This window comes from Aricia agestis, chromosome 1, assembly GCF_905147365.1.
Source record: "Aricia agestis chromosome 1, ilAriAges1.1, whole genome shotgun sequence".
In the NCBI taxonomy this organism is placed as follows: Eukaryota; Metazoa; Arthropoda; class Insecta; order Lepidoptera; family Lycaenidae; genus Aricia; species Aricia agestis.
Window position 1 is genome coordinate 15,709,970 of NC_056406.1, and position 23,377 is coordinate 15,733,346.

Here is a 23,377-nt window from a genome sequence, read left to right on the forward strand (position 1 = left end):
CCCTTTCATTTATTCTTGGAAACATCACCCCCAATAGTTACTATACCTAGTTACTTACTTTACTTAACTTTTAGACAGCTGTCTACTCATTGCTGACCTTTGACGCTCGTACTTGGTCTATAACAGTAGTCATCTACATGAGTTCATGACTAACGGTGACATGATTCAGTTCTAATATTAATTAATTCATATTGAAATTCAAGTAATGGGACATCCCGATTTTTCACAGCACTGATAAGAGTTCGCATAAGGTGGCGTAACCATGCACCGCAGCTTCGCAGATGGACCACAATCGAACCAGTGTGCGCACGCGTTTACCGTGTTCAGTTATTGGAAAATAATATTGCCGATAATCTTGGGCTAGCGATTAGTGATGGATCAAATTTAAACCATTGTTTACATAGACTGATTTCAGTTAGTTCAAGTGTTTCAAGAGGTGATCTAATCTTAAATCGATAATTGGTGATTAAGTGATTATCTCGAAAATGGGAGCTGTTAAGAGCAAGCTGGCCACTTATCATCCATCGAGATGCTGTTGTCCGTTCAGGAAGAGTGAATCTTATGACCTCAAAGACTTACCTCGACCCCCCAGATTAGACACTTCGAATGGTACGTTGTTTACAATGTAGCTTTTAATGACTGACTTGAAATAAACTTGCATGCATGCGTTTACTTAGTTTGAAAAGTACAGTGAAATAAATTAAGTGAATAAGCATCTTTATTATAACAGGTTTAGAATTATTCAGATACAGATCTAGTGTAGGCAGCACCAATAAATTTTATAATGACACTACGGTTCAAAATTCTAATTATTATTTATAATAATACACCCAAGTCCACAGCGGTTGAATTCTACATTTGAACGTATTGCCTAGACCGTATGACGTATAAAAATAGTAAATTTAGTTTTTCTTCGACTGTACATAATTAAGGGAATCGAACGTGAGAAATGTTGAGGAGGATTGTGCGAGAAAATTTGTCATCATCGATCGCGATCCGCAACTTTTTGCTCCTTAGCCTATACACGGGACAATTTGTCGTTTCGATCGATCGTCAAGAATTTTGACGAATCGATCTTTTGAACGTAAAATCGTTTGCGATATTGCTACACACGTACAATTTGTCGTTTGATATTAACATCGAGGAGATATATCGTTACGATATTTGTCCCGTGTATGGCCACCTTAAAGTCTAAAATTAGTAGTAATTGTGGTTAGTTGATAATTCGTTTGCCTTAGATATAAAAATATTTTTTCATTAATGTAAAATGATATTTCATAACAATGAACTACGTAAGTACTCAGCACCTGTGTACACTATATGAAGCAAGTAGCAACTAAGCATTAGTAAATAAAGCGTATAAAATAATGTAGAAGGCAAAAACTTCTCACATGAATGACGAATGACGATGTATAACGTTTTCGAAATGATTAAGGAAAACTTAATTCTAAAGAGATTTAAAACTTGAAGATTATCCTCCAGCTACAAATACTACTGTTGATAGACCGTGATAACTGATAAATATTTTACACAAGGATCTAAAATGTTTTTATAACAGTTACTTAGTTGTAAAACGAATTTTTAGGTTTTACACATCGCAGAACATGCCTAGTTGTTCTGTCAACAATGCGAATTTTTCAGATAGAGTGTATATTAATATTAAGTACGGTTTGTCGGTGGAGTGTGGATAATGGATATTACATAAACACAATGGATTTTCCATGAAATAAAAATAGAGTACTCCGAAGAATGAGATTAATGCGTGCGGTTTGATGTCCACTTCACAAAATGGAACGGAAAGCAAATAAAAATCAAGATCAAATTTATTAGCTTCTCGTGAAATCACCCAAAATATCACAAAGGTTTTCTTTAGTAGTATCGTATAGTTTGTTTTATTGTTTAACGCAATGGTAAGATAAATATACCTAATGTTAGGATTGATTTCAGCGAATTATATGTCACTTACGGCTATTACACAGAAAAATCTATTTATAACAAAATAAAATTCGAATTGTTAAACAATTTTGCTGATTCGCTAATTATACATCCTTATAGGTCATTAGTTGTTTACATAGAAGAGTTGCCCGTCTAGACTACGAATACTGCAGATGAATGATGATACTAATAGATAACAGTATTATTAAGCAATCAGATACGGATAACTAATATAAATATAATATCTCGTCGTAGAGAATCGCAGTGAAGTGAGACAACACGGAAGTTATAATATTATATCTGTCATTGGAATTAGCGAACTAACTTTTATACAAGAAACGTGTCCATGGTAATAAAATAACATTGAAAGTTTGCAAATAGCAGCACTAAAACTGTGTGCGTTTTATAAACAGAGCTTTATTGTAAGTTATTATTAGAAGTGCGTTAACTACTTAGTTATGAACTTACTCCGCGTGAAGTGAGAAATGTAGAGCTTTATAACAGGGCGCTTGAATTTTTTTATTTTAACAATTAATTAGGTGGATGGAAAGGATTTTTCTGCAGAAGTAATTTCTGCAGAATTCGTAACATTAATGGATTTATTTATTTTAAAAATTATTTAAGGTTAAATATACACTCAATTAAGATTCAAGTGGTAATAAAAAAAAAATGATTTTTGACAGTGCTTTTAAAATCCTGATGCAAAGTGCTTATTTTCGGACCTCCGAAACAAGGAGAAGCACTTCATTCTATGTGTACACCTGTAGAATGTAATGTAGAGTTATTAGACGAATGACATGTCCTATGTGTACAAACAAATACCAACAAAAAGCATGGCTACACGCCGCGGCCGTTCAAGGTGATCCACTGCACGCAGCCTACGTAGTAGCTGCCACCTCTATCATTGTATAAGAATGTTACTTAAAGAAATGATGGTTAAGAATTTAGATAAATGCACCGTTCTTCTTGTGCAGTGCACGTTCACCGATTTTTTTAAATTACTCTAGAGTTACTTTGATTTAGGAAAGAGCAGTTTTTTAGACAAAGGATTAACTTAGAAGACGTTTGAGTCCAAACACTGAATCTAGGCACAAAACTTCTGGGTCCAGTCTCGTTATTCTGATTAGGTATACTAAAATTGTCACCAAAACATGTTTTTTCTTGGAAATACTATAGATTGTTTACTCGCCATGAGTCAAATATTAGCGTCAATCGAATACTCAAAAGCTACATGACACAGAAGGCCTTGACCTAGTCTTTAACTTGACGTAACTTTCTGACAACTTTTTGCCCTTTGCGGTTTTTACCTTATAAAGATGAGTTGGTCATTCTTAAAGATGTTCACTACAGACTATCTCATTGAGTTGTATAATAATTAGTTAATCTTTAATTATTAATTAGGACTTAGAACATGCAGTTATAATTTACATTTTACACCAACATCAGGTGTAAGTACTTTGTATAATATTTAATTTTTGAGGCAAATGATAACAATATTATAGTGAGGTGAAACATTTTAGTATTGCTAAGTTATCAAAAATAAAACCTTCATTAAATAAATAACAAAACTTAATACACACAAACAATCTTATAAACATTTTAAAATCCTTTAAATGGGATTCGGAACCATTAGCGGACATCAAATTTTATGGCTTAAGTCATTAAATATCATTTAATAATTACCTATCTAGATTTAGATATCGTTAGCTTACAAGGCGAGCGCGTGGAATACAAATGAGACGTAGGTTTGACGACAAGTGACAACATTATTACTCGTAGTATATCGTATGATATTGTTTTTGTTATGCCTTATATTTAAGTAGATAGTCCATTAATATTCAGAATTATTGACTAATTTGACATCAGATATTGCTATTTTCAAGCAAAGTTTTTTCCTACTAGATTTTAAAAAGAGAACTATAAAATGTTAAAAATTAAGATAATAACTTAGATAGCTGTCTCAGTTAACTCTGTTGATCCTACGCACGCGTGGGAAAACTAATCAGCGGAGATTGAGGATGTGTGCTTTACCGTACTTGGGTTTCCTCACCCACAGACTTGACTGCAAATGGATATAATTTCATTAACATTTCGTTGCAGACGTGTCTGTGATGTATGTTATGTAATGATAACTGTAAGGATACAGCAGCATTTATTAGACGAAGTCCTGTAGAGTGTAGACTCTACACTCTATCCTCTACACTGTAGAGGATTTCAAAATTCCCGAAATTTCATCGAGTTTTACAATTTGTAAATTTAGTTGAAAATAACCAATGGAAGTTTTTAATTGGTCCCTTGTAATGTTCGTAATAGCTATAATCTTGGCATTTCAGTACATTCTTGTGCTAAAATAGAAGGGTTAGCTACTGATTATGTCTTATGAAGTAACTTCGTACACTGTAAATAACATTACAAAGATACAAGTGAGCGCGACATTTAAAGATGATGTACCAACCTAACATCGAAGCAAATACTCAAGGAATGATTGTTCCAATCTGTAACGTTGGGCATAATTTGATTGCAATTAAAATGGGTGTGACGGTTGACCCGGGGGCCGCGATACCAGGGGTCAGGATACAGTCATCTCGTGATCCTGGTAATTTATTGACGCGATTGTACGGACCTCGTTCATACTCACGACGATAAACATATTTATGAATAAATAGCCAATTACTTACTGTATACTGTTGTACCCTAGAAATGCCAAAATTAACTTAGGTAAATTGGGTTTTTCCTCAATTCAATACCTTTTATAGTCATCGAATACAATTGATTAAACTAACGGTTATCAAAAAGCTTCTCATACACAATCAGGTTGTGATGTAATACGTTGGTCCAGTGGACACGATTGACGATAACGATGATTCAATGCGTGTAAAAAGTCTGTGGAAATGAATAAGCATATCTAGGAACTGTCAAAGATCTAAACAGTTTTGCGGCATTGTATTTACATCATGACATCATCTCGGAGTATTAGAGGAGGCTGGCCAGCGGGAGCCGGCAGTGTATGACGGCATTCTTGAGCATCGGCACGTCAGCTCGAGCAATTAGAGTCTTGTGAAGGAGTACGATAGAATCGTTAGTCAACTGAAGACTATGTGATTACTGTGACCGAAAATTGGATCAACAATGGAGTACATCAAAAATTTATGGCAACACTACTTTGGGAGGCGGCAGAAGTATATTATAATTCCCTTCCAACCGGGTAGGTTTATTGTAATTTCGGTTTTGGATCTAGCATCGAATAAAATGTAGTTTAGTAATATATTATTAGCAAACAGTATACATTATTTTGTTGACGAAAGTTTCCTGTCTATGAAGAGCTATCTGATACTGGTGGCTAATTGAATTGGCTTCTCGCCAATTTTTGGGCTCTCCCAGATATAATGGGTGCAAATAATTCTCTGAAATTATTGTAGCAAATATAGTGAGTAATTCAAAAGAGAAACATTTTATTAGGCGTAGTATGACAGCATATAAGTACAGTACATATTAGACCTAATTAGCGATTTTCGCGATGGTTAAAATATTTGAAAATAACTTGAATTACGAAAATTATAATCGAAGTAGGTTGGTGAATGGTGACAAATGTTGATATCTGCTTTGAAGTAGGTAGACGTAGGTCCCAGACCTACGTCTGCTATTATCTGTAAGTATAAACAAACAAAAGAGCTCAATTAGTCGATTTTACGGAAATAATCATAGATATTAATCAGTACAACATTAAAAGGTCAGCTATGCTAATAAAGGCAGTTCACGTATTTGGTTTTATTGATTTAATAAATGCGCGACTCGTAAGAATTGAACAACCAATTAGCAGTCTAGGAGTACGCGGGTATTTCGACCATTGGAGATATTTTATTTAGCAAGGCTTTTGCCTTTGTGCAATCGCTTTCTGCTACCCTATTGCTTATCTATAAAAGTTTTAACGAAAGCTTATGAAAATCTTTTGATGTATTGGATCTTTTGATGTTTTTTTTGTTTTGATGTTTTCGATTTTTGCTTTGCTCTTAAATTTTTGTAAACAGATGAATTTTGATTTGATAATAAATGATAATCAATTACAATTAGAATTTATTGTATTTAATACTTGCAAAGAACCATGAATCATCATTCCGCACTTCCAATTTGAAGTTTATTACCAGTACATTTGCAATTCGCATAGAGCGCTTGTATGTATGTAGGTGGATTGCATTATTCAAATAGTGTAGGAGAATATAATCAAAAGCGTTTAAGGTGTTAAGGACGATTCTGTTTGTTCATGCAGATGTCGTCGACGGCACGAGACAAGGTGTGTTGGCAGTTCAAGGCGTCGACTTCTGCGTCGACACCAACGGCGAGAACCATCACACCAACAAATTCCATCTCATGACGAGAGAGGCCGACAAGTGTCTCGTGATCAGAAGAGGCCAATCCTTCAAATTGGATATCTTGCTGAACAGGCCATTCGACACCAGAAGAGATGCCGTTTCGTTCATATTCTACGTTGCAGGTTCGAAATTTGTTTCGCTCACTTTGCATCATAGCCTATTTTTAGCTGGGTTAAAATACTTAAATGTTTATTGTACCAGATGTGGAGAAGCGTGGGCCGTCCGATGAAACGTCTGCGGCGGTCCCCCTTTTAGAGAAGGGTTCCGAAACACTCGGAGCGTGGAATGCGGTTTACGAGGGCCAGATGGACTCCCATCTGATGGTGGCCGTGACTCCTGCCGCGGACTGCATCGTGGCTGCTTGGCGCATGGACATCGACACCAAGATGTCCGGGGGGAGTTCACTCAGCTATACACATCCCCTGCCAATTTATGTCCTTTTTAATCCTTGGTGTTTGAATGACAGCGTTTATATGCCTGGTAAGTAGCTGCTGACAATTTTTTTATAAAATTAAGCTTACTCAACTAAATATAATAGAGGTACATGCAGTTGACGAGTCATCAGAATCGAAATCTATCCCGATGACAAACCTGTTAAGCCGTTAAACTTTAAAAAACGTTAAAAGAATTGACTTGGCATGTAATAGTTATTGTCGTGCCAATATCAATTTATAACCAATTATTGTAACTTAGCTACTACTACCGGTTAATAAGAAATATCACATTAGTTATTCTTTTATGACGAATCAGTGATGACATATCCGCATTCTTCTATCACTACTTTGGTTGATGGAAAAAAGCCTTATGCCCGGCCGCACATTGTCCGAATTATGATCAGAAACAGTTGAATTTCGCCGGACCGCCACCCCGCACACTTTCCGAAATATCCTTCCGGCGAGTTCGAGCTCACTCGGCTCAGTACGAAATGTAAGAGACAGCGCGGACGTTCAACTGTTTCTGATCAGAAATTTAGGACAATGTGCGGCCGGGCTAAAAAATAAATAAGTTGTCATTACACTCGTTTCACTTACTCTTCAGGTCACAGTCACAGAGAAGAATATGTTCAAGAAGATGCTGGCCTTATGTTCAGAGGAGTGTACAATAGAATCAAACCCACTCCTTGGAACTACGCGCAGTACGAAAAGGACATACTGGAGTGCGCTCTATATTTAGTCAAAGAAATTGGAAAGGTAAGAGTAGGTCGTAATTCTTCAAGCTCGTACGAAACGACTAAGATTCTAATTCCCGACTTCTAAATTTGTGCCCACTGACTACTGAGTACTCGTAGCTGTGACCACAACCTAAAATGAATGAAATATGTTATACTCTAAAGGCTGAATACTAACTTTAATAAAACAAAGAGTTACTTAAAAATATTTTGGCAATAAAATATTTATTGAATGCGGTGCTGAAAGACATTGTATCTTACACTCTAACGGCCGTTCCCAATATTTGATCTATCTCTGGTTTTGCCCTACTAGAGATAGGAATAGCTCAGATTAGACATTAGAGACATATATTTTATGTCAATTATGAGCTATTCCTATCTCTAGTAGGGCAAAACCAGAGATAGATCAAATATTGGGAACGGCCGTAAATGCGTTCCACAGTGGATCCAATCTTAGCGCATAATTAAAAGAAATGATGTTTTCAGGTCAAAGGTCGAGCGAGAGCTGACCCCATTAGGATAGCGCGGGCCCTGTCCGCGGCGGTGAACGTGCAGGACGACAACGGAGTGCTGTTCGGCAACTGGGGCAAGGAGCTCAGCGACTACAGCGGCGGCTCGCACCCTCTCAAGTGGGTGGGCTCCCTGGCTATACTGCAAAAGTATTACGAAAAGAAAAAGCCCGTGAAATACGCGCAATGCTGGGTGTACGCAGGTGTTCTTACGACAGGTAAGCTGTTTTTTAATTGGATCTTCATTCCACAATTGCAGTAAATTGTAGGCTTAGTGAGATAATTCTTTCGTCTTTATGCGAAAAGTATGCAAATGCGTTCTATCGAAATATTTTTTCTTACGAGATAATATATTTGCTAGAGTGATATAACTGATAATCTTGTTTCTAGTTTGCAGAGCCCTCGGTATACCCTGCAGGCCGATCACCGGTTACGATGCAGCACACGACAGCCAAGGCAGCCTGACGATAGACATCATAAAAGACGAAAACGGGAACACACTAGAAGAGTTCACCAGAGATTCAGTGTGGAACTATCACGTCTGGAATGAGGTCAGTAGTTTTAAATAAATTCTAATAATTAATGATTTAATCTGTGAAGGTGTTGACATATTTAGTAACTACTATAAAGCGTATTCCATGAATATTTAACGTAGGAAGACAAATACTCGCTACAAAATTAATTTCGTTTGAGGCTACAGCGCTTTTATAAATAAGGCGAAACTTTAGTATCCACAATTTTAAAAAGTTAACATTTAGCAACGATAGTGCAAATGTTAAGGCAGACCAGTATATTAAGTAAGTAATCAAAGGTAGTGACGGACATTGAATAGAACATTTTGTCTACAGTATTAAATTAAATGAATTTTAACTAAATCTTAATCACTTGGAGCTAAAATATTTTAACATAATATTATGAATTACCTATCAAAGTGCATTTGCAAGACCTCAATCGCACCGTCTTTCATTTTCATAGGAAACATCGGCAGGTACCTATAGCTGGACTGTAGCATTGGGAAGAAGCTTGATACTTTAAGAAAAAACTGCCGATTACAGGTCCAATGATGTGCATCATTTCAGGTCTGGCTCGATCGACCTGACCTTGGCTCAGAGTACAGTGGGTGGCAGGCCATCGACTCCACTCCACAGGAAACCTCAGAGGATGTGTTCCGGTGTGGACCAGCTTCATTACGTGCTGTTCGGGACGGTGAACTACAGAGACCGTATGATACCGGATATGTCTTCGCACAGGTTAACGCAGACAAGGTACGAAAAACAAAAATATTTATGAAATTATTGATCATTAGAATACCTAGTGTAGTAAATCAAGCAAAATACGTCTTGAATCTTAATACTATGTTTACGACACGAACTATGTTACTGTATTGCAAAATAAACATCCAAACATACTTAAAATTAACACTTGCGTCATAGAAAAACTTGATATTCTAGTTTTGTGTAAAGGCGCGGAATTATTCCTTCTGATATCTACACTACTATTATAAAGAGGAAAGATTTGATTGTTTGTTTGTCTTGAATAGGCTCCGAAACTACTGGACCGATTTGAAAGATTCTTTTACTATTGGAATCCTACATTAATTCTGCTGAACATAGGCAAAATTTTATTTTGGAAAAAATAGGGTTCCGTAAGATATTTGGGATTTTCGGACGCAAGGTGTAAAAAATCAACTAGAAATGTTACTTTTTTCGCGTACGCTGCCTAAACTATAAAAGATAGAACCATAAAATGTTCTAAGTAATTGTAGATCTTTTAAATATCTACAAGAAAGTCCGCAACACACTATACCTATCTATGTTGAGTGAGGCACAACAACAATTTTTTTATTAAATGTTTTTGGACTACATTTAAATGCCTTTATTTTACTCATGGCATTAATTCTTATCAAAATAAATTATTTCATTACTAAGTACAGTTAATGTAGATAATATTTGGTCTTGAATGATTAAAATTGGACGTTTGGTTTTAATGTTATGGCGAAATTAAAATATTACGATTTCTGCTGCACGTTGCGAATTGGGCGTCGTCGTCAAGGCGCGCCGCGCGGGTTTGCTCGCCCGGAGAGACCACGTAAATATTAATTATTATTACCTTGATCATGGGAATCGCAGACACAATAGATTTATAATATAATATAATAGTGCGACAGCCGGGTGCCGCTTCATTGATGGGATAATATTATAGTGCTAATTCATTACGTTTTGAATGACTATTATTTTTGATTGCTATTATAATTAATTTCTATAACTATAAATCTCCAATAGCGGCAGCCGGCTGCCAGCATAACAATTATTGAAGATCTATTGTGTCTGCGATACCCACGATGCCGATGGAAGTATAATTAATGCATATTTTTAAATCTACACTTTTTCTGCTGAACATAGGCTATAGCCTATAATTATTTAATGAGAGAAAAAAGGGAACCGCATTAACGTTAATGTTAATTGTGTAAAAAAACTACCTAAATATTCCATATATTGTAAGCTTTATAAATTATAGACTCAAAGTGATGTACTAGAGTCTTATAAGTTATAGAGGACATTAATATCAACGTAAAAGTCCGCGATATCGTATGTCTGACTATTACAATTATTATCCTACTTTTTAATCTAAATAAAAAATATCCACAGCCGAACATATAACCTCCTCTTTTTTGGAAGTCTGTTAAAAATATGCAATAGTAACGTTGCGCCGGTACAAACCAGGCCAAATTACTTACCAGCTAAAGCTTAGTTAGTATTTACCAAATTTAATAAAAGTGACTAAGAAATAAAGATTGAAAAAAAAATATTTAAAAATCAATGTCCACCCGTGCGAAGCCGGGGCGGGCCGCTAGTACTTACCTAATAAACAAAGGCTTTGTTTTGGAATTTAAAACCCCTCCGCTTTGTTATTTCAGGTGTTATGGAAATATTCTGGAGAAATACAGCCGCTGAAGCTACTGGCACGTGATACGACATCAATAGGTCAGAACATTTCAACTAAGGCTATAGGGAAAATGGAGCGAGAGGTAAGTGTACAAGATAAAAATTGGATAAAGTAATAAGTATTATATAGCCGCACGGTACTAAGAATTTAATATACGAGAATAATAATAATTCATGTAATTAAAAGCAAGTTCTTAAGTTATGTATTGAAAACTTTTAATTCGACGCCTAAGCTTTGATATCATTGATTTTGCTAAAACAAAAATTATAGGCGCAATAAATAAAATAAATACTTTTTTACAATTCATCACAAAACATTACCTAATTTATATAATAATAATAGAACTAAGCGATATCGATATTCAAATATTTTTCAGGATATAACACATCTATACAAATATCCCGAACGAAGTCGAGAAGAACGTGACACAATGGAAAAAGCGCTCAGAAAATCTGAGAGTATATTCGCAAGATACTATCTCAATGATGTATTTAATGATATTGTATTCGACTTCGAGTTGAGAGATGATATCAAGATAGGACAAGACTTTAATGTGGTGAGTATCCATAAAATTTAAGTGGATACTTTCGATGATTAAAATATAGCATTCACTTTTTTCTTAAAAAAGCTGTTGACCATATCATTATTAATAAATTAGCAGTTGCTCTACATATTTAATCCTCAAAAATTTTCATAAATAAATTGATAGGCAAGGTTTATAGTGCAATATAGAATAAAGTTGTTAAAATTTACTTATTTCAGGTATTACATATCAAAAATCGTTCAACTATTAACTCACATAACGTAAAAGGTGTAATAAGAGTTGACACAGTGACATACACCGGTGTTACTGGCGATGGCGTGAAAAGGGAAGAATTCGACAAGGTTATACAACCTGAAGGGAAAGATAACATATCGCTTCTAGTAACCTTTGATGACTATTACAAGAAATTAGTTGATCAGGTATGTTTATTATTTATAACTAATTTCATTATATTCTAGCCATCGCCGTTTTGATAATTTGCTCTGAAAAAATCATAGGCGCAATAATCAAATTTAAGTGTTAGATCATACTATGCTGGTATCGTTTCCTTTTTGGTGCATTGATATAATTTTTTTTTTAACGGGCAAAAGGCCCACCACACATTCCCACCACTGCAACTCCTGTGTCACGCATTGCTATAGCAAAATATAGTAAATTTATAATTCTTGTTTTACAGGCTTCATTCAACATTGCGTGTATAGCTACTATCGTTGATAGGAATTTCGACTACTTCGCCCAGGATGACTTTAGAGTACGCAATCCAGACATCAAGATTACATACGAAGGCAAGCCGGTAGCCAGGCAAGAGTTAACAGTGACTGTGAAAGTTGAGAATCCACTGCCAATCCCGCTGAGAAATGGAAAGTTCTATATCCAAGGGGCTGGTTTAGATGAACAGTTGAAAATTGAGCTAAAAGAGGTAACTACCTATATGAACTTAATTTAAAATCATGTAATACCCAATGTAGCTTCCATAAACGTATTTATCACAGATTAAAATTTACATTTAAATAACTGAATTTATATTTGAAACTTAATTCTAACAATCAAATTAATCTCATACTTTTATTGTAATTCCAGAACGTAGCTCCTGGTGCTATAGCCACTGCAGAGTTCAAGCTGACTCCCCCTTGGGGTGGACGTCACCAGATCTCAGCCAAGTTCACATCCAAAGAGATACACGACGTTGATGGTTTCCTATCCTTCATTGTGACTTCTGCAGAAACAAATGGAATTCCCTTGATTGACGCCAACGAAACTCGACAGATTTAGAATGAGTGTAATATTTGTATTAATTATCGTGTTTATCATAAGTGTGAAAGTTGGCACTTGAATGGTATTCAGAGTGTGCGAAATATGTTTCCAAAATATTTTTAAATTCCTACTTATCGATACTATTGTTTGAATTACTTGTCACATCATGATGTAAAAGTAATATTATTATAACCTATTTATTTAAGGTATATGTAATGTAGTATGCTGAATGCACTACACAGTGTTTGTACTATGTGACTTTAGTTGTAACATGAAATAAGTTATTACATTAGGAAACAAAATGATGTTCTTTTAATAATGTTACGTAATAGATGAAAAACATAATAATGTTCTTAGTTTTATGTTTATTTATTTTAAATGTTGTTTAATCTAATGGCAGAAATAATTGTGTATTTAATCACTAGTAATAGTTTTATAAACTGTCCACATTTTATATAATCAGCTTTAACTAGAACTGTAAATATTGTAGTAGCCATCTAATTAATTACATAATAATATCATGACGTGTTAATACTTTTGTTTATAACATTAAAAAATCCTATTACATACTCAGACATTCATTCCTTACTTCAAATACACACCTTAATATTTGCTCATATAAGATCTGGTACCTCTGGATTATCAACAAAACCATCTGACGGTGGCTTAGGTTTAATATTCAATTTGGGCTTGCTATACTTTGTCATGTTAGAATTAGTCATTTTAGTAAAATCAAGAACATTAACTGGAGGCCCTATCTCCAGAAATTCACGTTTTGAATTAGATTGACTTTCACAAGATTTTATAGAATTAATGCTTCTTGATTCAGGTTCAGATTGTGATTTATTTGGTGCTTTTTCTAATACGAAGTTAGACTTTTGCATCGTTATAACCAAGTGTCCGGTAGTTTGAGATCTCGTAGCAGTTGAATTTGACACGTTTACGTCTTCAGGCAGATGCAGTTGAAATATCTTCCCTTTAATCAGGACCCTCACGTAGTTGGGTTGCACATCAACATCGATTAAACTCGTATCCATGTATCTATATAAATATAAGTCTAAAATGAATTTATCTGGCTCCGCATCACTAAAAAGAAAATCTATCTTCGGCTGATTAATATTGAATGGCCTTCCGTCGTCATTAAATAATTTGTACTGTCTTTTAGGTTCCTTTTCTTCCTCTTTTTGTTCGGATTTAATCTTTAGCTGTCGCATGCGTTCAATTTCTTGTCTCACTTCTGGAGCATGTTCACACTTTTCTGCCCAAAATTTTTTGTTTCTTTCATCGGGGTCCATATCCTTGTACTCATTTTCCCACTTACTTTGTATATTTTTCTTTAGTCGCGTTTTTTGTGACTGGCGTTGGTATTTATAATTCTCTTGCTCGAATAGTACATCTGACCTTATCATTGGAAGGTTCTGGAGGCACGTAATTCTTTCAGATATTTTTATATCTTTTCCATCGAGTGAAGATAATTGAGGAAGGGTGCCAATAACAAAACAACGATAATTATCATAATCAGTGCAAGGGTTGCCTGTTAGATATAGACTTTGCAAATTGTAGTTCTGAGCTAGCGATTCCACACTTATTATTTCCCCAATAAAGTTTAACGTGAGATCTAACTTATTCAAAGATTCACACCTCTCCAAATTTTCTATAACTTCAATGTTATTGAGCGCCAAATTCAAGTACGTGAGATTTTTTAATTTGTTCAGGTTTTCTATTTTAGAAATTAGATTACTTTGCATGAGTAATATTTTAAGTTTGGGGCACCAATCTTGAATGTACTCTATCTTTTCAATATTCTCTTGATGCAGTGCTATCTCTTCTAATGGTGCTAATAAGCAGTCGTGATGTTCCGCTTTTTTACGTACCATCTCCACACTGATCTTAACCATTTTGTGGTTTTAGATGAGAAACTACAATCACACAAAATATTATGTTAACTCGCTTCCAAGTCGCAACTCACTTTACAAACTTTCGCTTTGTTTACGGTTACCAAGGCGATATTGACAAACGCACGGATACAAGCTTTGGATACAAGTTACAAACTTCATAGATAAAAAATGCAACTTTCATTCGATCATTCGATACACCTATTTTTAACAAAAAGTTTATTAATGAGTGCCTAGAAAACGTTGTTTATTGAATATTATTTCAACAATTACATATATCTATTAATTTGTACTTTATAGGTAAGGTAGATAAATTATATATTATTGTTTTAATGACACTGTTTACTAGTAAGAGCTGGGAAGTTTTATAGCTGTTATTTACTAGGTTATAGGTATTTTTAAATACTTTAATAAACACTTTACAATAAAGTGTATTAAATTATGCTCTGGTGATTTCAGTGTCAATAACAGTAAAATCCTTCCAGCACTATCTCATGAATAACATAAAGTCTATTCGATTCTATCGATAATTTATCGACGCTGCTGCATTTACTAATAATAATAATAGCTCCCACACCGGTTTCGGTGACGGTGGCCGGTTTCATTGAAACCAGGCCAGCTACGCAGGAGTAATTTTATAGTGCCCAAGTACACAAAAGCACTCTCTATTCCTTTATTCTCATAACCCAGTGGGACGGAAGACCGACACGACCGGTGAGAGATCAGGCGCAGGACCGACTTTTTTATATGCCCATCCGACGCATGGATCATCTTACTTGTCAGACAATCAGGTGATCAGCCTGCATTGTCCTACCCAAACTTGGAAATAACATGTTTCCAACGCGGGAATCCAACCCACGACCCTCGAGTCAAGAGCCGCGCTGTATACCACTAGACCACGGAGGCGTTTAAACTGTAGATTTACACACACAGATAATAGAGTCAATAAGATCTGAAACGTGTATCTCACAATCTCGGTGGTCGGTAATTCGTCATTTAACATTCCAGCAGTGGCACCCGGCCCGCTCAACTCGAGCGTACCGAATTAATATCGCCGTGATGTAGAGGGTATTAAAATATTTTAAGCGACGCCATTTATAATAAGGCGTTCGGATATCGAGTCGCGGGAGCTCGACATATTTTATTCCACGAAACTGCCAAAAGACAATGAAGATGAAGGATTACTATCATCAGAGAGTCGTTTTATTGTTATTGTTCGTGGTCGAGATAAAAAACGAGGACGTGAAAAAACGAGAGACGTTCGAATGAAATAAGGCATGACAGGGAAAGACGGTGTTATTAGTAAAAAGCGCGGGTAAAGTGCGGCGCCCCGCGGTCTGTGTGTTTTTAGGGGCCTGACTCAGCGGGACGTCTCGCCGCCCCGCGATCTGTTCTACTCTAAAGTCAGGTTGAGCTAAATTAATATCTAATACAACATAATAAGGTATCAATAAACTGCCTTTAACCAGAACGGCCGAACTTACTCGGTAGAATTTAGATTCGACGTCTCCCAATTGTTTTGAAATTGAAAGCAATTATTTAGATGTTTTGTTGTTCAAACAAACACTCAGTTGTGATGTGTATTTTTACAGGTATAATTTATAGTGTAACATCAATATTAACATTTAAAAGCTAATTTAATAAACTATAAAACGAGTATGGCCTTCTTATCAATCTTATCGTTGTCTTTAGTGTTGATAGTCTCCGATAGATGGCGATACAGATGTAGTTTTAAATTGTTTCAAATGCTCTGGAAAGCTTTTAGGGCCATTTCATTTTTATCAATTTGTTATAAACTCTGCTACGTACGTTTAGGTAGTTATACTAATATTATAATTTATTATAAATAATAAAAGGTCCTAAATAGCTGGAATTGAAGGAGATAAAATAAGAACTACTACATAAGCATAAATTACTGTAGAGGTATAAACATAAAGGTAGAGCTATATCTGCTGAGTAATTTCGGAAAAATAAAAGAATAACGCTTTCAAGAGATACAATGAAATGTTCTTCGCTAAACAAAGTATAAAACCTTTTAGAGAACCTCAAATCATTAAGCATAAAGATTAATATTACTATCAAATTCTATTAAACTCTACCTTTTTTACTTCTTTATTAATGCTATACTAATTACAATTTACCTACATAATAGGTGGGATCACCGGGAGCATTCGCTTGTAATGTAGCGTTACAGAGTCGAGCATTACATGAGTGAGGGAGGAGAGCCGAGCATTACAATTTACAATGCGCACCTTGTAATGATGTATATAGTGTAATGCTAAAAGTCGAATGTTACATTACACGCGAATGCTCGTCATTCACGGAGGTATTTTGGTAATGTAATGCTCAAAAACGAATATATAATGTTACATAATACATTACACGTGAATGCTCCCGGTGAGCACCTTTAAAGAAGTAAGTATTTGAAAGTTCTTCTTTGCGAGAGCCTATTAATTATTATTATTACCAGCTATATATCACTTCTTCGTTTCCACAGACAACTAAGTATATAGCTAGTCTAATTTGTAATCCATCTCTATTTTCTAATTCAGAAACCGTATAGGTATTCCGGGATCTTCGTAATTTAATCCGCTAAGTAGGAACCTATTCCGAAAATAAAAGAAATTAATTACATATTTAGTCCCAGACACGATACCTACCGATATTAATTCCTTACCTGCCTGTTGAGACAGGGTCATCAAGTCCCACGCGGTCAGTCTGGTGTTCCACACGCGAACCGTCACTACCAGTCAAAACAACCGTCATCACTCGCCGACGTCTTTTTTTCCACAAAATAAATCTGTTTCTTCCCGCCGTTTATTTTTCATTCGCGCTAAATTATCTCGATAATGAGAAATGATTTATGCGCGAAATTTACTTTAAGTATAAAGGATGTATTCGTAATGCTAAATATATGTGATGGATGCGGCTATTACCCACGTCAATCATAATGTATGCCGATTTGTTTCGAAATGTAAAACACCTTAAATATCAACGTGCAAGTCTATAGCACCCACCGAGTAAAAATAAAGAACCAGTGGAAGGAATGATGAGTTTGTTAGACGACTTTAGAGTAGAGTCTAGTCTTTACCTCCCTTATTCAGGAGAGTTCTCTATGTCCCGCTATAACGATCGATGCAATGCCAGCAATATCAGCCTGCGCTTTTAACTTAGGTAACAAATTAACTTAAGGAATAAATTGAAGATGAGCGGCGGTGGTCACGTGCGTGTTACGTGACGGCCACATATCGGCAGCCGCGGTGCCTTGTAATTTGTGACTTGCCGATAATTATTTACGTGAGAATGAACCTCCCCTAATACATAGGACGGCGAATCGAATCGATGATTGCACGACAGCCGATACGGTGGGTACCTACGTGCGCTGACCGGAGACCAAAACGGCGGTACGAGCCAATTACGACGACAATTTAAGTCACACGTCACATAAAACTGATGTATTACGCCTCGTCGTGAATTTACTTCACGGTTATGAACCATTTAAGTTGTGGTAATTTGATCCAGATTTTTTAAGCTATGTATATCTATTATCTTGTTAAGAAGAAATAATAAAACATACCTATGTTACCGTAGAAGCCTTACCTGCAAATAATTACTTACCAACGACTAGACATTTTAGAAAAGATTCTAACAGGAAGAAGCTAATTCTTGTCTAAAAAGTAGTATTTACCAAATAAAACGTTGTCGCAGAAAATTTGTTGTATCAAAGGATTCAATGTTCGACATCAATGAGTATTGAACCAAAATATCACAGGCCACAAGCCGGATGCGGTTTTAGCGATAAATAATGCGCTCCGGGAGAAGTACTAATTTAGTTGCCGACAAATTTTACAGAGCCGCGATTTTAATGCGTTTCAAATAATGTCTGTAGGCTACGCTAAATGATAAATCGTCAAGGGAACGCCTTCGATCCGAGCTCAGTATAAATGACCTGCAGTCCCTCTCTGCCGGAGAACGAGCGACAGAGACGGAGGCGCAGTTAAAAAGAAATGAGTTAGGTTAGAGTACGATGGTGTTGAGATAATAACAGTGCAGGATGCCGCAGTCGATTCCCGACTTCAAAGCCACCGCTGTTGCATACCAAAATCTTGAATGCAAATTCGACCAAACAATATTGAATTTAGTCCTCAACAAAAACTCGGATTCACGAGATGATGCCATCATTTGGCATCACATTTATCTGCTGTTTTCTGTATAATCGTTAAAATGTTTGCCATTAAAACAACATACGTTGCTAAGATTAAAAGAAATGAATTTTATTTATCTTGTAATAGTAGTAATTACTAATTATTACAAGTAAAAAATATTGCGAACCTTTTATTTCATCTAGGTATAGAAAAACCTGTTGATATAGATCGCACGAGCACGATCCACCTTTATGTAAAGCTATACACGGTATAACTTATAGGGCGATCGTGGAATGAAAAAGGAATGTGTCACCGGAAGGCCGTCTGACGGGGCGTGACCGAAGCTAAAACAAACAAGATAATTGTATTTATTCAAATGCGGGGGAGAAGCTCGCTAGGAGCAGCCGTCGCCTCATGCATAAGCATCGCCCTCTATGTGCACAGTGCACACTCATCTGATGTCACCAGACCAGATTCGGGCTGACTTTATTTTATGTAAATACCGCATGTGTTACAGCTTAAAGTTGTTAAAGCGTAACTCGTAAGTTAGCTTACTGTCAAGATTTTATTGCTACGAACAAAAGTTTTTATCAGCCGCCAGAATTTTCAAAAAAGTATCCGAATTAAACTCTTGAAATATAAATATCCTCCTTGATTTATATTATTTCAGAAGTTCAATTTCATTATGGCACATGTCTATAAAATAATAACGTGAAGCTAAAACAGAAAAAGTATTCTAAAACGAAGAAGCAATGGTCCGGGTTCCCTAGAACAAATTTTTTTTTATTACTATTAAGCTAATTTTTTGTTAGTTCCTAGCTTCATTCTGATAAGATGAACAATTAATACGCGCTTGTTTTGCGAAAAATCTCGAAAGTGGTATACGTAACAGAGATAGGTAAAAAGGATTTCATACTTTGATTTGATGGTCCTAAAATTATTGTTCTACTTGTTAGTTAATTTTATTTAAAAAATTCGAGATTTTTCGCAGATAAAATTGTTGTTTGTCTTATCAAAATGAAGCTACTCACAAAAATAGCTTTATAGTATCTTATATTATATCTTTAAACGAGCAATTCTTATATATATATATATATATATATATATATATATATATATATATATATATATATATAACTGGAATCTCGGAATCGGAATCTACAACGATTTTCATGAAATAGTATATAGGGGGTTTCGGGGGCGATAAATCGATCTAGCTAGGAATCATGTTAGAAAATGTAATTTTATTCGTGTTTTATCGAATACCGAGCGAAGCTCGGTCAAATAGCTAGTATAATATAGATAGAACCCGGACAAAATCCGTTTATGCTTAAAATATACGTTTGTTTGTCATAAATATCATTTAGGGCTCATAAATAACCAGTTGTTGAGTATCTGATGTATGATCTATTTACATTGAGGACGGTAAGCGCGGGTCTGTCTGGGCGGAGCCGCGGACAATGCCTGCTTGGTATTGTTCGCTCATGTAAATTGATCCAAACGACCTCACTAACTGCATTTGTTTGTTGGGAATGTGATGACTTTACATATTAAGAGAGCCTTAGAATCTTTGCTGTTATAATATCTTTTCTGTGTCTTCTAAATATGCAACGTTATCTCTGGGAATATTGTGAGAGACGAATGAGAGTCATAGGCTGTGACACTCACTCAAAATGCTAGTTATGACTCATAGCATTGCATGAACAATATTTTCAGTTTATCACATCACAGAAATCATTAGATTTTTTTTAAAGTTTACGATTGCTTAACTTTTAATAAATTATTACGAACAGTTTCTGTTTTAATGCTTGTACTTACTTATAATAAGTATTTTTTACATTTACATGAAAGTTGCAGCTTTGTATGTTAGCTTATAAGCACATTGGTAATTATGACTTTATCAGCTAGGAATAATTGTAACTTAAGTATTAATTTAATCGTAGTTTACGCTTGTCTATGTTTATTAATTAAGCCGTTAGGGTTTATTTACTTGAGTAGGTAGCTAGTGATCACGCGATTTGCATTGCCTGTGTTTCGCTAACTTCATCATGCGAGTAAATATTCAACGTTTTTCATTAAAGCACATAATACTTATTAATGTTTTTAAGGTTCCGTACCCAAAGGGTAAAAACAGGACCCTATTACTAAGACTTCGTTGTCTGTCCGTCTGTCTGTCTCCAGGCTCTATCTCAAGAACCGCTATAGTTAGACTTCAGAAATTTTCACAGATTGTGTATATCTGTTGCCGCTATAATAACAAACACTGAAAACAAAATAAAATTAATATTTAAGAGTGGCCCCCATACAACAAACGTGATTTTTTCGGCCTTTTTCGCTCTATATCAATAATGGCTTGCCATTATTGATATAGATATATAGGTAGGCACTTGAATTTTTCACACATTCTTTTTTTATATGTGCACTATAATATTTAATAATAATATTAAAATAAAATTAAAATTGAAGGGCCGCCCATACAAAAAACACAATTTTTGCTCTATATCGGTACGGAACCCTTCGTGCGCGAGTTCGACTCGCACTTGACCGATTTTTTAAAATTCTGTTCATGTCATATTTAATTCTGAGTCGCGGTGAAATGTATTTCAAGAATTGGCCATGTTAAGAACTTCTGACCTAAAACAGAATTTCTAATCAAGGATTAGAGATATTCGTATGCAACGTACAGTGTACTAAATTAATATTAACTTTAATTTAAAGCCAAATTAGCTTAAACAAAATATTAAAATGATAATGTACAAGTTAGTTCCGGTCGATGCCATAAATCTCTCTCATAATTAGGCGCAGTGATACACCGCACGCCGCATAAGCCGATCCGCAACGGCTACTCCCCTGACAATAAGCCGAATGTTTATTTGCACAAGATATTTAGTCACTTCCCCAGCGGATTAGCGGACAAAGACGGGGGAAGATAGAGTGCGGCTAATAGATGGGGCGGGCGCCATTATGTTCCCTTACGTGTTTGATTTATACGGATTACAAGACGGAACCGGAATATTAAAGAAGATAGGTTGACAAAAAGAGAGCGGTGATATAAATCTTTGATTTTAACTAAAATTACGAATAGGTCTATACCGTACTATGAAAACTTTTTGAAGTATTGCGATTTGCGAATGTGAATGGATTGGTGCAAGCAACTAAAGTAACTAATATAATATTATATTCTGTGCTAAAGTGTGAACACAGTATTCTTACGACCGACTCGATCCGTGCGTACCTCGCTCCCATAGTATATTCAGAAATGTCACATGCATTTTGATTTTTGAAACACAATAATATTATCAAGGACCGGACCGCTGCGTGCGGAAATGGTGCATTTGGAAGACAAGCGGAGAGCATTGTGGCACGATATAAAGCGAATTGTTTGTCCATTCGACAGTTCCAAACAACATTAAAGTTGAATGTCCCAATTGTCGTATTGTCACCGTTGTGGGACGCGCGGCGGGGAGGTGGCTCGCGGGGGTCCGCTCCAGGGTTCCTCTATTTTTTGACAAACACGTATTTGAAAAAGTGTCCTATTATTTTAACTCTTCATTGTCTAAAAACGTGCTATCTTTATAGGTCTGACTTTCAGAAAAGTTCAAAAATAATGTCTAAAATTGTTGCGGGGGCTCAAAAAGCTCGGTGGAGAAGATTTGGAAGTGTCGTAATATGAGCTACAGTGTACGAATACGGTCCACACTGAGTCGCTCTCTGCGCTGATGTCACCGGTTTTTTATGAGTGCAAGATGCAAATACAAAGGAAGTAATTGCTACACTTTCAAGATTTATTGTTTTTAAAGAATGGCTTTTAAAACCAGTAGCTACGAGACCACCCAAGTTTATACAACATCGATTATTCAGCTTGTCACGAATTTGTAGAAAGTACTGCTGCAGTACATTTGAATAGTTATAATATACGTGGGAGAGCCATGCTTCGGCACGAATGGGCCGGCTCGACCGGAGAAATACCACGTTCTCACAGAAAACCGGCGTGAAACAGCGCTTGCGCTGTGTTTTGCCCAGTTAGTGAGTTTACCGGAGGCCCAATCCCCTAGCCTATTACCCCATTCCCTCTTAAAAGGCCGGCAACGCACCTGCAGCTCTTCTGATGCTGCGAGTGTCCATGGGCGACGGAAGTTGCTTTCCATCAGGTGACCCGTTTGCTCGTTTGCCCCCTTATTTCATATAAAAAATTAATATATTTACTTAAAAACATTTAAGTTTTTCAATACTTACACTATTAAATTGTTATTTTTAATTAACTACCAACATTGAGCATATCGAGTACCGAGTTAACTTTATCTTGAGTAGATTAAAATTTTGTTCGGGTTTAAAGCTGGTTCAATTAAGGCTCAGCTGAGCCGCTGCAGAATTTAGCGGCAAATTCCAAACGACAGATGTGTCATGCCGAATCGGCAGTTTATTATTCTATTATTTAATTTGTCGGTACATTGTGCGCCGGCACCGAGGGTAATGTTTCCGTATTTACATGCGGAATCCGGACAGAAGTCAAGTTTGACAGTGTCAACATGTCAGCGTGACAATGGTCGTCACACGTCGGAGCTGTCAATCCCGGAGCATGAGAAGCGGGCTCCCCCGGGCTCCCCCGGC

General features: G+C 36.0%; 2 protein-coding genes across 3 annotated transcripts; one reads left to right on the plus strand and one right to left on the minus strand.

The window, feature by feature from the left end:
- The first annotated feature begins 275 nt into the window (after positions 1-275).
- LOC121726113 (annulin-like) lies at positions 276-13,043 on the plus strand. Of its 2 annotated transcripts, none has more exons than XM_042113350.1 (12): positions 276-609; positions 6,203-6,427; positions 6,507-6,785; positions 7,344-7,495; positions 7,960-8,200; positions 8,373-8,533; positions 9,062-9,247; positions 10,900-11,010; positions 11,305-11,484; positions 11,691-11,891; positions 12,149-12,391; positions 12,553-13,043. In XM_042113350.1, exons 1-12 carry the CDS (start codon positions 486-488, stop codon positions 12,742-12,744), a joined length of 2,295 nt encoding a protein of 764 aa, XP_041969284.1. In that variant the 5' UTR covers positions 276-485; the 3' UTR covers positions 12,745-13,043. The 2 variants fall into 2 exon arrangements, with proteins under 2 accessions (XP_041969284.1, XP_041969290.1); XM_042113356.1 differs by lacking the exon at positions 276-609 and adding an exon at positions 4,927-5,140 and having other exon boundaries at positions 12,553-13,042.
- Positions 13,044-13,328: 285 nt separating this feature from the next.
- Positions 13,329-14,695, minus strand: LOC121726130 (protein tilB). Its single transcript, XM_042113367.1, has one exon. It carries the CDS (start codon positions 14,622-14,624, stop codon positions 13,341-13,343), a length of 1,284 nt encoding a protein of 427 aa, XP_041969301.1. The 5' UTR covers positions 14,625-14,695; the 3' UTR covers positions 13,329-13,340.
- Between the last annotated feature and the right edge of the window lie 8,682 nt (positions 14,696-23,377).